The sequence below is a fragment of the Corvus brachyrhynchos genome, unplaced genomic scaffold (genome assembly GCF_000691975.1).
Source record: "Corvus brachyrhynchos isolate BGI_N302 unplaced genomic scaffold, ASM69197v1 scaffold61, whole genome shotgun sequence".
In the NCBI taxonomy this organism is placed as follows: domain Eukaryota; kingdom Metazoa; phylum Chordata; class Aves; order Passeriformes; family Corvidae; genus Corvus; species Corvus brachyrhynchos.
In genome coordinates this window covers 664,578-679,982 of record NW_008236478.1, presented here as the reverse complement: position 1 = coordinate 679,982, position 15,405 = coordinate 664,578, and the positions used below count along the sequence as shown (strand labels likewise).

At 34.6% G+C, this 15,405-nt stretch overlaps 1 protein-coding gene across 12 annotated transcripts in view; it reads right to left on the bottom strand.

Moving 5' to 3' along the window:
- Positions 1-15,405, bottom strand: part of PPP3CB (protein phosphatase 3 catalytic subunit beta) — a 36,737-nt gene that overhangs the window by 6,780 nt on the left and 14,552 nt on the right. Inside the window, exons 9-15 of one of the 12 annotated variants that reach the window (XM_017725900.1) lie at positions 14,570-14,647; positions 13,013-13,039; positions 10,006-10,090; positions 9,049-9,146; positions 5,191-5,217; positions 3,567-3,596; positions 164-1,905 (exon numbers count right to left, since the gene is read on the bottom strand). In XM_017725900.1, coding sequence (XP_017581389.1) covers positions 1,727-1,905; positions 3,567-3,596; positions 5,191-5,217; positions 9,049-9,146; positions 10,006-10,090; positions 13,013-13,039; positions 14,570-14,647 — 524 coding nt within the window. In that variant the 3' untranslated portion in view covers positions 164-1,726. Of the gene's footprint in view, positions 1-163; positions 1,906-3,566; positions 3,597-5,190; positions 5,218-8,111; positions 8,260-8,300; positions 9,147-10,005; positions 10,091-13,012; positions 13,040-14,569; positions 14,648-15,405 lie in introns of those variants that run through there. The other 11 variants (XM_017725901.1, XM_017725897.1, XM_017725898.1 and 8 more) reach the window with 11 other exon arrangements.

The window sequence follows — 15,405 nt, the reverse complement described above, 5'->3', positions numbered from 1 at the left end:
AAAATATAAATTAAATAGTGTTTACATTCAGCTAGTTCTCTGCAAGCTAAATCTGACCTTCTATGCTATTTCTTTAAATAGCTTAAATATTGAAGACTATGTCTAAACAATTTTCAAGGTCAGATTAGACCTATGTATGCCAAATAAAACCAATACACAGTGATAGGAGCCGCAGCCCATGCACAGAATTTATTGTGTGCTACCGTTTATAAAATACTTTAATAGTTCAGAACATGCATAAAATTTCCAACTTAGGGGTATGTACAGATTTTACTTTATGGAAAAAAAAAAAAAAAAGGAAAATAAAAAAAGGAAAAAAAAAAAGGAAAAAAGAAAAAGAGAGAGATGAACTCTAGTGACATCAGTTTCAAGTTGTGTTCCAGGGGATAAGAAGGACATATAGCAAATGTCAAAATATATAACAAAGTACACTGGCAATCAGTACAGTCCATTATTTGTGAACAAATTAGCACAGGGCTTCAATTTTTATTTTAACCAAGCAGTCCTGTAGATACCAAAATACATGCAGTCTCAAGTTTACACTTCACTAATGCCTTAGCAGTTGAACAGAGCAATTGCTTACGCGCTGCTTTGCTTAAACAAAAAGTATGTCCGATACAGGTTCAGTTTCCTTTACAGATTTAAAAATAATAAAAAGCTTGCAGCTATTCAGCCCAGTGATTATTAGCTATTTATGCAACCGTAATACTCACAATAAACTAAAAGTACCCATAACATCTAGGTAACCTATAGATGTACATCATAGGTCTATATATTAAATATTTGCAAAATGAAAACATGCATACACAAAATACAATGCCAAGCTTTACAGACTTGATATGAATCAAAATTTACTTAAACAATGTACAAAGTTCAATTAAAAGTACCTTAAAATTAACACTTCCATATTTTTCTTACTTTTAAAATTAGTATATATAATTTTTTTTTTTAAATTCAAGGTGGGGAAAAGTCTTGAAAAAGCTGGGCAAAAAAGTTTCTAAATTAAATATTTTTTTTTTTTAAATCTGTGTTCAAGTAATAAACATTCCTACATAGAAATCTTCTGATAAGCTGTAACTAAAAAATACAGTGAATACAATATAGAATTAGCAACATCTAAGGAGTAAACCTGAGGTCAGCATTTTACAGAATGACCAACTGAAATTTTTGGCATTTTTTCTGTTATTTAAAATACAGTTTTTGCAGCCTCAGATATTTTAAGACCATTCTAATCTATAATTTTAAAGACGTATCATGAAACCAATGTCCATTAATAAATAGTTAGCTCTTAGGGTTGCATTTGAAAGTCTGATTTTAAAAAACAAACAAACAAACAAACAAACTACCTCTACTGAAAGAAAAATCCCATTTGTAAACTTAAAAGTGTTGACAACGATAAGTGTAAGATGCTAGTCTAGGTGTGCTTTAGTGAGAACAGCCCATTTCTTTCCCCAGATCTCTTCCAATCTGCAGCAGCCAGTGATGGATGTTGGTGTGAAAGGGTGAGGCACACGCTCTCAGGAGGTTGGGTCACCGTGTAAGAGAGGGGCTGTTGTCTCAAAAGCATGATGGTCTCTCTTCAGTGGGATCAAGTCAGATGGTTTTCCACCTTGTATTAACTAGTCACTTCAAGTGATCCCCCTGTTTCATTTGTTGTCGCATCAAAAAGCAGTAATCTAGGAATTCTCAGGCAGGACATGAGTGAGTAAACCAGAAGCTGATGTGGTCACTGTGCATTGTTGTTGCCAGTTCCATTGTTTCCATTGGCATTTGCTGTGTTTATAGTATTAATACCATCTTGCTGAAGAGCATCTTTTCTTGGTGGCATTCTCTCATTGATCCTATCCAAACCTTTTGCTTCTTCAAAACTGCAGATTTTATGTTGCGGAGAGAATCCTCGTATTGCTTAACAAAATGCAAATTTGATATGTCAGTAATGGAAAAATAAGTTGAAAGCATATACTTTTTCTAACAAATTATGTTTAAAAAAAGGTAAAAAATCAGCCAAAGAAACTTATGGCCCTGCAACTGTATTGCTAAAAGATTCTATAACCTGCTTTTCTGAAATGTTTATGGCAATCATGATTTCAGTTCCTTACAAAAAGAACAAAGTATGGCAAATATTCTGCAAGTAGGAATCAAGGGGTTTAAGCCCACTTGATTGCTTCTGCGTGTCCCTGGTGGGGCCAGCTATCACCGCTGTGCTTTTGTTGCCCAGCTCATCGGGCAAATCTTAACATCCCCCTTCTCTTCAGGGCAATGTCAGTAAGATCTAAGCAGCACAGCAAGTGCAGTGGAGGCAAAGCAGCAAAGGGTTACAAAGGTAGTAGCAGATTTACATCCTGCACACGCACCGATGGCCTGATCCTGCAGTTTTCATGCAGGCAAAACTGCAGGATGTGGTTCACACTGTGCTAATCATGTGGATGATGGAAATGGACACAACCACAATCACCAAGTTAGCACTGTGGTTCAACAATGGTATCATTTAAATACAGATGTATTTAAAGTAAGTATAGAAAAAAGGTATTATTTTGCTACTGATTATTTTGATGAATGAGGTCTGTAGTTGAATTTACACCTGAAAATGGCTGACCACATAATAAGACTGAAGTTTTTGGGATGAAATAATTCTTTGGAGATTTAAGTACAGCTTTCCACTCACAACAACAGGACCTCTTGCAGGTGTGTGTGAGAACAGAATATGGCACTTGTTTATATTTTTGGAGATCTGACTTCCTTAATTAAAAAAACAAAGAATACAGTCATTAAATGGTGCTTTGCGACTAAATCTGAAAAACCCCAAAGGCAGCTCTCTCAACTGCTATGCTGTTTCTCATTCACTTCATTGAATTCTGAGCAAGAAGAAACTAAAGTCTCTCTGAAAAGAAACAATCTGAAGTTGAATACTCTGAACCAAATAATTTGATGGCATTTTGCTCAATACCACTAACAGAGGACGTATATAACGTATACACAACTTATTTAGCACAGAAGCACTGATAATCCATTGAATTTAATGTCCCATAAATACTAGAAGTAAATCTGAACAATAAATTATATTCAAAATCTACAGAAAAAAAGTTATACATCTTGCACTACCAGATATCACAGAAAGGTAAAAAAAAAAAATTTTCAAAGCCATTAAATAGATTTTATGAGAAAAGGCATGCATAAAAAACCCTCCTTCCACATATAACATCCCCTCCCCACAATCACACAAAACCTTCAGTTGAATGCAGAAAAAAAACACTAAACACTTCTATTCTTAAAAACTTCAAGACAATACCACATATCACAACATGCTATTATACAAAAACCTACAGTATATTTTGTAAAAAAACAAACCAAAAGAGACCAAAAATCCCCAAGAATTTCCCTAAAATATTAAAGATAATCATTATCCTAAAGCCAGAAATGAATGTTACATGTAAAATGGATGAATCAATGCAGTTGATTCATCTCTGCTTGTGCAAGTTGAAAATAAAACACACCCACACAGAGTACTTTTGAATTCCCTCCCAGACACCACAGATCTCTGCCAAGGGCAAAGACTCTGATCATACCTTTTTCAGCCTCAATTGCCTCTACAGTGGCTGTACAGAAGTGAGCAGATGCATGCAAAATGAATGAGAAAGATGAAGAGTGTAATATCGCATAGCAGAAAAGGCAATGATCAATTTAATATAGTATGCTAAGCCAGATTAGATTACAATTAGTTAAAAAGACAATTAAGTTTTTGGGGGGTTGTTTTTAAGTCTAAGTGAAATTTTTCCTAAATTTTAGCTAACACAGTTTATCAACTAAAAGTCTGTCAAAGTAACACTAATTAACTGATGTTATTAACTATACATTTCTGTAAGTTTTGGTTGTGATTTTTGTTTCAGCTTTTTTTAAGACAGCAACAGAAAACTTCAACTGATGCTAAAGCTGTGGTATGGTTTAAAAAAATACTAAAAATCTATTTGAGACTATTTCTGAAGATTAAAATGCATTAGTGAGCTTCATTAAATTACCAGGCAGGACACTATAAAAATAACACGACCAGCATTCTAATAATTCGAAATTATTTTCCTCTTTATCATTAGCTCCCTGAAGTTTAACTAGTACTTCAATTTGTCACAATATTTTAAGCTAAAATGGGCACCTCTGAGAACTGAATCGTGAAATTTAAGCCATAAAAGACAAATCTAGCAAATCATATTTACAAAGTCTTGTAAGTTGTTTAGTTGAATCAACAACAAAGTCTACAGCAGGAAGAGGTCTGGATTTAACATAGTCTTAGTGGGTGAATTAATGTGAATATGAAAAACATTTAGCTCACTAGCTGTTTTTCTAACTAAATAACTGTGACATCAGCTGTGATTTCTCACATGTAAGATCCTTCCTTATAGTTTTAGCTCTAGAAGGCAAAGCTTTAACGTAAGGTTGTTATTATTATTACAACCTGAACTGTAGCTAAGTCAATTCTGGTAACAACTTTTTACCTCCCCTACTATTTGCCATGCCTCTAATACCACAATTTCAGAAATATTAAGTAAAAGTAGCTTACACAGAGGTAAACCTACTTGTGTAGTGCTTCATACATTCTGTTAACAACACAAATCATACCAGAATATTCAAGCAAGTGCTGGGGAAAATAGCTCTATAAGAAAATAGGGCATTAGATCAGAATAGAATTCTTTAAAGAGATTTAAGTTCATTACTTCTCATTTCCTAGCCAACAAAACCAATCACCTACACTATGCCTACACTATGTTATGTATGAATTGCCTACATTATGTTATAAGCTCACTGTTGCATAAGATTCTAATTTTCACTGAGACAGTCTAAAAAAATTTGGATACTTGCATTAAGTAGGTATCCAATAAATACCTAAGGAAAATGCAGCATTTTGTATTTCATATACTGCACTTTCTATGGAACAAAAAATGAAAAAAAAGCTAAAATATTCAGCACTTAAATCTACAGAGACAAGGGCAATTCCAGAATTAAATCAAAAAGCCACTTGTATGGATGGTTATTTATGTTTATGTTAAGGGAGAGAAACTTCCTCTATTTCTAAAAATAAATTACTTTAAGAATTCTTTTAGAAAGTCACCAAATACATACTTTCAAACTATAATCAATTTGCCATACAAATACGAAACTACGTAAAAAAAACCACCTCTTTCCACCATTTCCTGTTACCTGTGGAGTCTTTCTTTTCATCTTTTCCTGAAAAGATCACGAATACTGATTTATCTCTGCAAATTATGTAGCTTGGTCATAAATACAAATTTCAAAATTTACTCCTAGTTCACTCTACTTGTAGTACTACTATTCCAAAAAGACCTTGGAATATACATCACAGTTAAGAAAAAGATAATTTTCAACTTAATGTAAAAGAACAAACTGACTGGAAAATACAAGCACTTTAAAAAACCTGTACAGACTCAATTTGGAAAATAATTTTGTTGGATTCTCTTTTGCAGGTATATCTAAATTAAAACTCTAGTTTTTGTAGACTTTGATAAACCTCAAATAAATACTGGATCATATTAACAGGTAATTCTGAAGTCTTTGCTCTGAATATTCTCACTTGAGAGCTGATTTCAAGCAACAGGTTTCAATGGCATTTCCATCCTTAATTTCAGCTCTCCCCTTGTTTTACTTAACAGATGGATGTGATAGAAAATCCTTGCCAATTTTCAACATAAACCCAAAAAACTATCTTAACTGCTTTCTGACTAATAGCAAGGGCAGTAGTTCAACTGATGTCCATGGAAGTACTTAAGAGTTTTTAATTTAGACTTGTGTTTAGTATGTTGCTGAATAAAGCTTTAGGTGTTTTGTCATTTTTTATCAGATGTTGGCTCAATTTGGAAGCTAATTTTACTGAATTCAGTTCACAAAATAAGTCACGAGGAAATGTTATTTTAAATAACAGTACTTAATATGGTCTTTAGTATTTCAGCTATTATTATGCAAGCAACAAAAATCATAAAATACAATTAACATTTTAAAAAATTTAGAAATATATGAAGGCCATGATTTCCCAAAGTCTGTTTTTATCCTAACACATTAAAGCTATCCACAGGTAAGCTATGACTCATTTTAAAATAATATACCTATACATTCATGAAAAATAAAATTCATACATTGACTTCTCCCATAGGATGTAGGCTTGCATTTTTTTCCAGAACTATCTTTTTGAACTGACTTGTCTTTGTTTAGCCCTTCACTACGGTCTGCATTTGCCATTTCCCCTGGGCTGCTCTGTGCTGCAGTGAGGATCTGTCCTGGCACTGCCAGCTGGGACAGCAGAGCCACCAGGCACCGCCCCTCCAAGGAAGAGGAGCAGAAGGGCCAGCAGCTCACAAAACACAGCAGCTGGGCTCAGCAAAGTCCTGACAGAACAGTGGCATTTGCTAAGACCCCGTATGAAAAGTGTTACTGACATTAAGAGCTATAATAGGTATATATGCAAAAATTGCATATATGTGTATATCTATTTGCCCTGATAAAATAACTTTAGCCCAGCTCTCTAGAGAAACGTAGATATACACTCCAATTTCTTATCACTTTCAAAGCTGCTTATAGGTTTAATAGCAACTAGCGTAACTAGACCTTTCCTCAATGTGCCATTGAAAAATGAACATTTGTAAGACTGAAACCAGGAAAACCTACGGCTTACTGGTCAATTCTGTGTATCTTTAAGCAAACAAAAGAACGGAGTAAAAAAATTACTTCAGTTAATATTATGTTCTTTCATTTTTGCAAGCCGAACTAGTTTAAATTATTGATAGTATACTGATCAACACAGTACAAAACATTTCAAAGAGTAATTAAATATTTGTAGTAAGAAATCCTACTATACTATTGGTGACCATGTTTTTGTCAAGAATATAAATTCTCTGATATTACAATGATTTAGAAAATTGTCAGTTAGCGAAGTTTTATTTTATTTTTGGTTTACTTCTACCTTTGCAGTTGAGCGTTATAATTTGAAAACTACTCTTTTAAGACTGAAAACAGTAAAATGCTTATCAGTAAAAAGAAGTTACTTCAGTTTAAGAACTAACAGTTGGCACGATTTATTTTGAACAATCAACATGACTAAAACAAATGAGGTATATTAATGTAGTGCATCAAGGAATATTGCCATCAAAAGTTCTAGTCAAGAAAAAACGCACACCCACAAAAATCCAGAATGCATTTTGCATACTTTCCAAATGTCCCACATTTTCAGTAATGGTAGAAAGTCACATGCTTTATGTAAAAAAAATTTTCTAGTCAGTTTGATCCTCTCTGGTATTTGTAATGCAACATGGAAAAAAAATTTGTTAAATCAGTGAGAGGAATGCAGACTCATTTTTTAAGCATAATAAAGTTTCTTATTAAACAATGAAAATTAAAGCTAGAACATGTTTTTGGAATAGTTGAATGGATTAGGAAACATACACCATTTCTTGTTATAGACATTCACAAAACAATCACATACACACACTGGACATATAAACTTACTTGTAGACATTATATGTCCACTGAAAAATTATTTTAAATGTGACATTCCTGTTTCAAAGCTATTAAAAATCAGCTTTGATAGTTTAATAGAAAATATAGTGAAAGGCTTAAAAAAAGCTACATAGAAAATATAAGGAATTCACATAGAGTCTAAATCATGAAATGAGAAAAGCAGCTACTCTTGGAAAATAGATTGTGTAAAAAGTGGTATTCATATATTCACAATCTTTCAACAGTTATAAAATTCAGTGTTCCCACACAGAAGTTTTATACTTCCTAGTAAAGCCTGACGGTGGCCAATGAAGTCTTTGAATATGTTAAGAGTGCTGCTGATAGGAAGTCCAGTTTCAGACTGGTGTATTTTAGTTATTCACCACTGAGAACAGAAAACATGGACTTCATTCTTTTAATACACTTGGTACAAGCTCAGAGCATTCTCCCTAATCCTAGTTAATCATTATGGGCCTTGTGAAAAATATGATCCAATGATTCAACAAACTAAAAAATGAATAAAAACCTTTCACAAAATATTCAATGAGCCAGATTACAGGTATATTTTGTATAGAGTTCTTTTTATTTTCATGCAAAAAAAAATATATGCACACTTAATAACACCCTTTTATTTTGATTTATTTACAAGTTTTAAATTCAATCCCTTTATTCTCAGCTGATTTTATAACAAATGATTGAATATTTTTCAAGTACATTATTGTTCAAATGCACAGACAATGTGCAGCAGCAAATGCAGCAAACCTCAAAAACAAGGTGCTACAACATTGATGTAGACAGCAAACCTCAAAAACAAGGTGCTACAACATTGCTTCTACATCAAGAGACAGACAAGTGTCTGGGATAGTGGTTTAATTTTAACACTTATACAGACATACATCTATACCTAGAGAGAGACAGACAGATCTAAGAAAGCAGCTACATCTGCAGAGGAAGGAAACAGCATGTTACAAGGACAATTCAGGGAGGTCAATTATACATAGAACATTTGACAAACAACATAGAGAACAAACTTTGGCATTAATTACCAGGGTACAAAACGTAGCACATTCCAATCTGTCAATGGAGTATAATATGGAACTATGCAGTCTGTAGCTGTTTGTTAATATTAATATCAACAAGTATTTGACATTGTCAATGAAAATACTAACAGGGCTATAGTAAAACCATTTTAATGGAGAGCAGACAAGTAATAATGCAAAATTACACTGCCATTTTTGAATCTCTAATGATTAAATGCCTCAGTACGAGATCTGTAAGGTCACCCCACCTGAAAAATTGTAAACTAAGGAAGCTCAGAGTCTGAAAAACATAGCTTGACACTGCTGAACTAATTGGCTTTTAGTTTTATACCCTGGTTAAGTATCCATTTCACATTGCCTGATTAACACATAACACTATGCTTGTATCAGCCGCTAAGACAAGAACTGAAAAGCATAAGAAATTCCCTGCATGCATTATGTGTGGTGTTAGCAAAAGAGTGAGATGTGCCCCAGTCCATCTGAGGCACAGCAAGTTGCATAACATCATTACCACTTTGCAGGGTCTGTCGTCCTCCAGCCAACACTCCACTAGGTAACATTCCAGTGGGAGTCAAACCCTTGAGTGTCAGCACACTTTCACTCTCCTCCCTGGTGTGAAAAAAACCAGTAACAAAAACTTAAATATCTGCATGAAAACTTGCACTGAAGTAAAATAATGGTTGGGGAAAGGGAGAGCCTAGTTTTGCCGTGTTTTAGGCATGTCAAGACTGAATGCAAATTCTAATTCAAAGAATTTAAAGGGGGAAAATAATTCTATTCCACACCAGTCTTTCCTCTGCCTAGGAGTTATAAATGCTGGCTACTTCTGAACTAAATTCTGAGCAGTTATTCACATGCAGGTTCATTAGCTTTGAAATGAGCACTGAATGCCTCATGAGGTACTGAACGTACTTCATAAAACAATCGCCAATTTTGTTGTAAGTGTCTTTACTCTAGGAAATAACAACTTTAAAAAATTACCCCTATTTGAGCAATTGTAGTCTGTGGAAAAACAGACATTTTGGGTAAATATGATGATGAAATCTCTGGATTTAAAGAGGATGGGGTATTTTTTAAATAGCTGAAAAGAAACAAACAAAAACTGGAAACAAATCTACTCAAGTTTCTCGTATGTCAGAAATTTTTGGAGTCAGACCTGATCTCCTCCATTACACCCCGATTTCAGTCTTTGTATCTGGTATTGCCTTTCCAAAACTTAGCTAACAGCTGGACAAACAACATGTAAATTAAAGATCATGTTCTCTAATTTCTTGAAATATGTCTCAAAAATAACTCAAAAATATTCTTTAACCAAAAATTCCGACATCAACAGGGTGCAACAATATGCCAAACAAGATTCTGATGCACAGTGATCTCCCTGAAAAATGTTTGGCATTCATTATCCTGAAAGAGATGTTTGCCTTACATACATAACGGGGGTTTAGGAATGCAGAAATCATGCAAGTACCTGAGAACAGAGAAGACTCTTGCCATCTTGCCAATTGCACGAATTTTGTTTCTGATTATTTCTTTCCGTGCGGCCGCTGTACCTACTTTCAATAGAATAAGAAAAAGTCTCAAGCTCAGGAGTATCTAGAAGATCAGTTTTAAAGTGCATCAAATTTAACACAATTGTTTAAGTTCAGTATTCTTCACAGGAGGTCAGTACCCAAACACTTAAGGGCACAATGTTATCAAATTAGAACTTCAAACCCACCATCACCTCTGTGTCCACAAAACGCACACAAAAAAGTTTAGATTGTTCACAATGATTTCCTGAAGCTAGTAAGCATCTGAACTACCACCACTACAGTGTAGTAACTATTGTAATTCATTTGCCTAAATTTTACACTTTAAATTCTTAGTACTGACATCTGTGTATATAAAGATGTAGGCAAGCAGCCCAACAGAGAAGCCACAAAAAAAAAAAAGATTTTCTAATTGTTACACAGCTGTTCAAGGGAAAACAGTAGTTTCCTTGTTTTTATGTCAGCTACCCAAAACACAACTATACGAAAACCCCCCAGAAAATAAAAAAGCAAAAAATTGCAGTGGTACCTTTCTTACCACTTAAGTCTGTGTTCCACATCATCTTAGGTTTTCATCATTTGCAGAAATTACAAATACCAAAGATCTGGAGTAAATACTGCACATTCCACAAGGCAGAGTGATACCACTTGTGACAGAAAAAAGTGAAGACAAAACTCTGAAAGGAGGCTTGTGATTGGGAAGGAGAGCCACCTTTGCCTGCCTTGACATGAAAACAGAAACACCTTTCTCCAACACTAAGTGTTGCTGGTTTGTTTCAATTTATAAATGTCATCCTTCCCCTCATCTTACTTTCCCTTTGCCAACGCCTCAATTTCAGTAAAACAGTAGAGGCAGATGAGGAGGTATCAAAACCAAAGTCCTTACTTCTCTTCAGCCATCGGGGAAAGGAAGCATTAATCACATCAAGGCAAGAGTAACTCAGTTATACTGTGAACTGAACCACAGGGGACCAAGAGTGAACAAGCTCAGACAGGTCTATCAGGTATTCCAGAACTTCCATGTAGCGTGTTCAGTCTTGGGAGAAAGGTACACAATAAGAAGCTGCCAACTAAATTGCAAGAATGTAGAAGAGGGCACCACAGAAGTGGGCAGAGAAGAGCCACGTGTCCATGAATTTGCCTACTTGCGTTCAAAAAGGGAGCTGTGGAAGAAGCTGTTTTCCATCCCTGCTGACTAGCAGGGGACTTCCCCATGAAGGTAAAGATGCTCAGGCACAACAGCCACACTTCTCAGACCACAGCTGCAAGAACACAAGGCCTTCTGTGGCACAAGAGAGGGTAGACTTCCCACCCTGAACACCAAACCAAATAAAATACAAAAGATAAAGCATGTAAGGGCAAACAACAACAAAACCACACAAGACAGAAAAGATGTGATGACAAAGAAAAAAAGGGGTCAAGAGACAACCTTTTGATGAACACAATGAAAGAATCTTGGGGTATGACAAATATCTGCCAGTCCATATAAACAAAACGAAAAAGACAGGAACTGCTGAGTAAAGTTTTTTTCAGACAAAGTCACAATTTTAACAGACATCAAACTAAAAAAGTGACAAAACAGGTGGCTCAGGAAAAATTTGGAATACGATAGTATGAAACATTCAATTTTTACTGATAATAATTTCCTTGAAATTTTAACTTTTAATTTTTAAAGTCCTAAAAGTTTTTACTTTCTCTCTTTGAACAGTATTGAGTAGCCACTTGAGAATCTGGAATGAGAAGGGGACTCTTTTAGACTTTTTGAAAAGGTCAGGGCTAAGGGGGACATCAAAGATTTCTCTGTAAGTTCCTCAGTTTTCCTTCTACCTACACCAATCTGCAGGCCTCACTGATGCCAAGCTGTAACACGCCAACTGGACAGACTTCAGGCAGTGCTAGACCCTGTGCTTTAAAGTGAGAAAGGTTGCTTTGGGGTAGTTTTGGTGTTTGGTTTGTTTGAGGGGTTTTGTTTGTTTCGATTTTTTTTTTAAATTAAGATGATGTCTCATTGTCCCTACAGAAGTGACACGGCCAAGGCAAAAGGCCAAATGCATTACTCCAGGCTACAGAACTGCACTTATGTGGTCACAGAATTCTGGTTACTTAGAGAAGACAGTAAGATGGCATCTGCTTGCAGAAGAATGTCTTGATTACATCCTAAATGATAGGAGATATGGCAAAGAACTTTCCCATTTCCCAGTGCCTGCACAAGAAACAAATTCTGAAATGCTGACACGTTATGCTCCAACCCTAACCTTTGGAAATGTGTCTATAACCTAATGCATTCCCAAGTATTACAAATACTCTCTGGAACCAACAAATTTATACAGAGAGCAAAATGATTATTAGGTTAGTAGTAGCCAGAAGAATTTCTCTGTACAGAACTATCTACCCAGTGATTTCTGAAAAACAGGTGATAGACCATGAATTTAAGTTAGTAAGTAGGCTTCTTTTCACAATTTGTATCTGGCCATCTTCCAAACAGCACAAGAGAATCAAAAAGTACTTTTTTTGACATCTCAGTTAAGAAGACTAAATGTACTACACAAACCAGGTTTTGGAACATTGTATAAACACATTCCATGCACAACCTTAAAAAACACAGCTCATGAGGAAAGTATTAAAGAGCAAGACAGACAACTGAAAGCTCCCTACACATGCAGGATGAAAGATAAAATTTTAGAAGCAGGAAAAAGAATGAAATTCTACAGAAAAAGGAATGAAGAAAGAAGGAAAAAAATTCATGCACAGAAAGACAGATGTCTTGAAATATGACTTCTGATAACAAAATACACAAGTCTTTATAAAATCCCCATTAAGTTGGTTAATAATCATAAAATACTACACAATATCTCTCAATAGAAAGGTATTTTCTCATTAATACTTTATACTCTCAGGTTCTGTGAAGTCATATTTCAAAACATTCCTACTCTGTCTGGTCTGTACCTTTTTTATTGCCATATATGAGTCGCTCTTCAGATGGAGAGTCCAGAAAAAAAGGAAGTGAACGATGGAGAAAAAGGCGAGTGAGACAAAAAAAAAAAAGATATTTAACTTGGCAGTGGTAATAAAGAAGGAATGGAGAAGAAATGTGAAAAAAAATAAAATGGAAAATTGCAACACTTAAAAATGCATTCATCAAACAAGAAGTGGAATTGTTGAGAATATTTTAACATTTGACGATAAACAAGCGAAAGTTTGAAAGTCAACAGTTAAAAAAAAATCCAACCACACAGAAAGATAAAGCATAGACAGTACCTAGGTGGCATAAGAGATGCATCAAGCAAAGAAATTGTTAAAGGAGACAGAAGAATAAAATAATTCAAATTAGGAAACTACAGACATGGCATATGCAATCAACTGACAACTGCAACTACTCTGGCAGACATAAATCCTAACACCTCAGAATACCACCTAACCCTGCTTGGTGCAATTGCTTTATGTTCAGTTCAGTAGGTTTACTTGAATAAAAACCAGGAATTGACTGTTGGCAGGATCACTTTTGAGACTTCTTCCACATTTTCACGTTTCTGGCAACCATCTAAATGGCAGCAAAGTTGAAGTGGCTCAGAACCAATGCAATCCAATGTAAAACACACAGCTGCTTAGCACAACACTATTCTGCTATCAAATTTGAACACAGTAGCTATCAAATATTAAGAAAGGGGTTGTGTCTCTAATATCTTTATAAATGATCCTTTCATGTTCCTCAAAGGCTCCTGAAAGTTTCCTTCTTCCTCCCCCATCAACAACAATCCACCAGATCAGTTCTGTTATTAGTTAAAATGAAGGAAGTCTGAAAAATGTTTAGGTGTGACATTAAGCACCTCTGTAAAAAGGCCATCAAAACAAAGTGTGATATGCTAGGTCTTCATGTCAATGTTGCTTCCTAATCATCATGCTACAAACATCTCTTAACAGTCTACTGTATCACAGTTTAAGAGACAGAAAGATGTTATAATCCATTACATGGATACACATAATACAAAGTACAAATACAAGTTGTCCTTTAAACTCAAATGCAGACTTAACCTTGCATTCCAGACTATTTATAGCGTACTTTGCCATAAAAAATATTGTATCTAATGTTCTTCCACATCAACTCTTATTGAAGAGCAATCATTAAGAAATTTAGGGTATTATAATACATTTATTCTAAATACTAGCAAAGTAAGTTAGTATGTTTTAAATTTTAAATGCCAAGACATTTGGAGAACTTCCCACTAAAAGTTTGCTTTATATAGAAATCAGATATGAGTATTTGCAGAAATTTGTTTTAAATAGAAATCACATACGAGGATTTGCAAAGGTTACTATTACTGCTTCTTGATCACAAACACAAACACAATTCCCTTCTCTGTCCTGCCAAAAGCATTGTTTTCTACAGAAAAATTTGAAGGTGGTTTTCTTCAAATGCCAGGCAGTATTACACCAATCTAAGTTAATTACTGTTCACAAGTTATTACCACTAAGACAATTTATGTATCTTAAAGTAATCCTTACCGTCAAATTGATCTTCTCCCTCTGTCATCAGCTCATCATCAGAGCAAATGCTCAAAACATTCACCAACATTTCTGTTACTGTATAGGAAAAAATAAACCTTACTTCATTCTGTGTACAATTTAAAATATTTCCATGCACACAAGATACAGCTAGTCACGAGCAACTCTAGTGAATTAACTTCTCACACCACAGCCATTGTTCAGTAACCTCATTTCAGAGTAAATGTTTTTCTGGATGAGAGCTGTCACAGAATTTAAAAAGCTCAGAAAAATAAGCAGCTAAAAGTTATACAACTAAACAATCAAACAACACAAAGAACACCCCTCTCTTACAAGGAGTTCTTTTAGATAAGAAGACTTTTCTTGTAAATTAGTAGTTTTAACCTTAGGTTAAGTATTTGAACTAGTTTTTATGCAAACTTTACTTAAATATGAAAAATTTTGACTGCTCAAATTCAGGCTTAAATTGAAAAAGCTACTCTGTTCCTGACACCTGCAGGCATGTACCAGAAGCACTCAAGCAGAAAAATATTTGAATATAAATATGGGAGTTTGTCTTTTCAAACTCTCCTTAAATATATCAACATAGTGGATACAACTTTTGTGAGACAAGTATTTTTTTTTCTCCAGGAATATTCTTATTCTGCCACTCAATCTTTCCTACATATATCAGACTCTTTCTTAAAATATTCTAACCTTCCTCTACATAGAGTATTCAGAAACCTATCCAAAAGGCAGTTGGTTTAAAAACCCTGTAAATTGCTTCCTACATTTATTCATGACTAATTCATACAACCCCTGTGTCATCTGCTATGGCTGTATTCTTCATTCTTGGG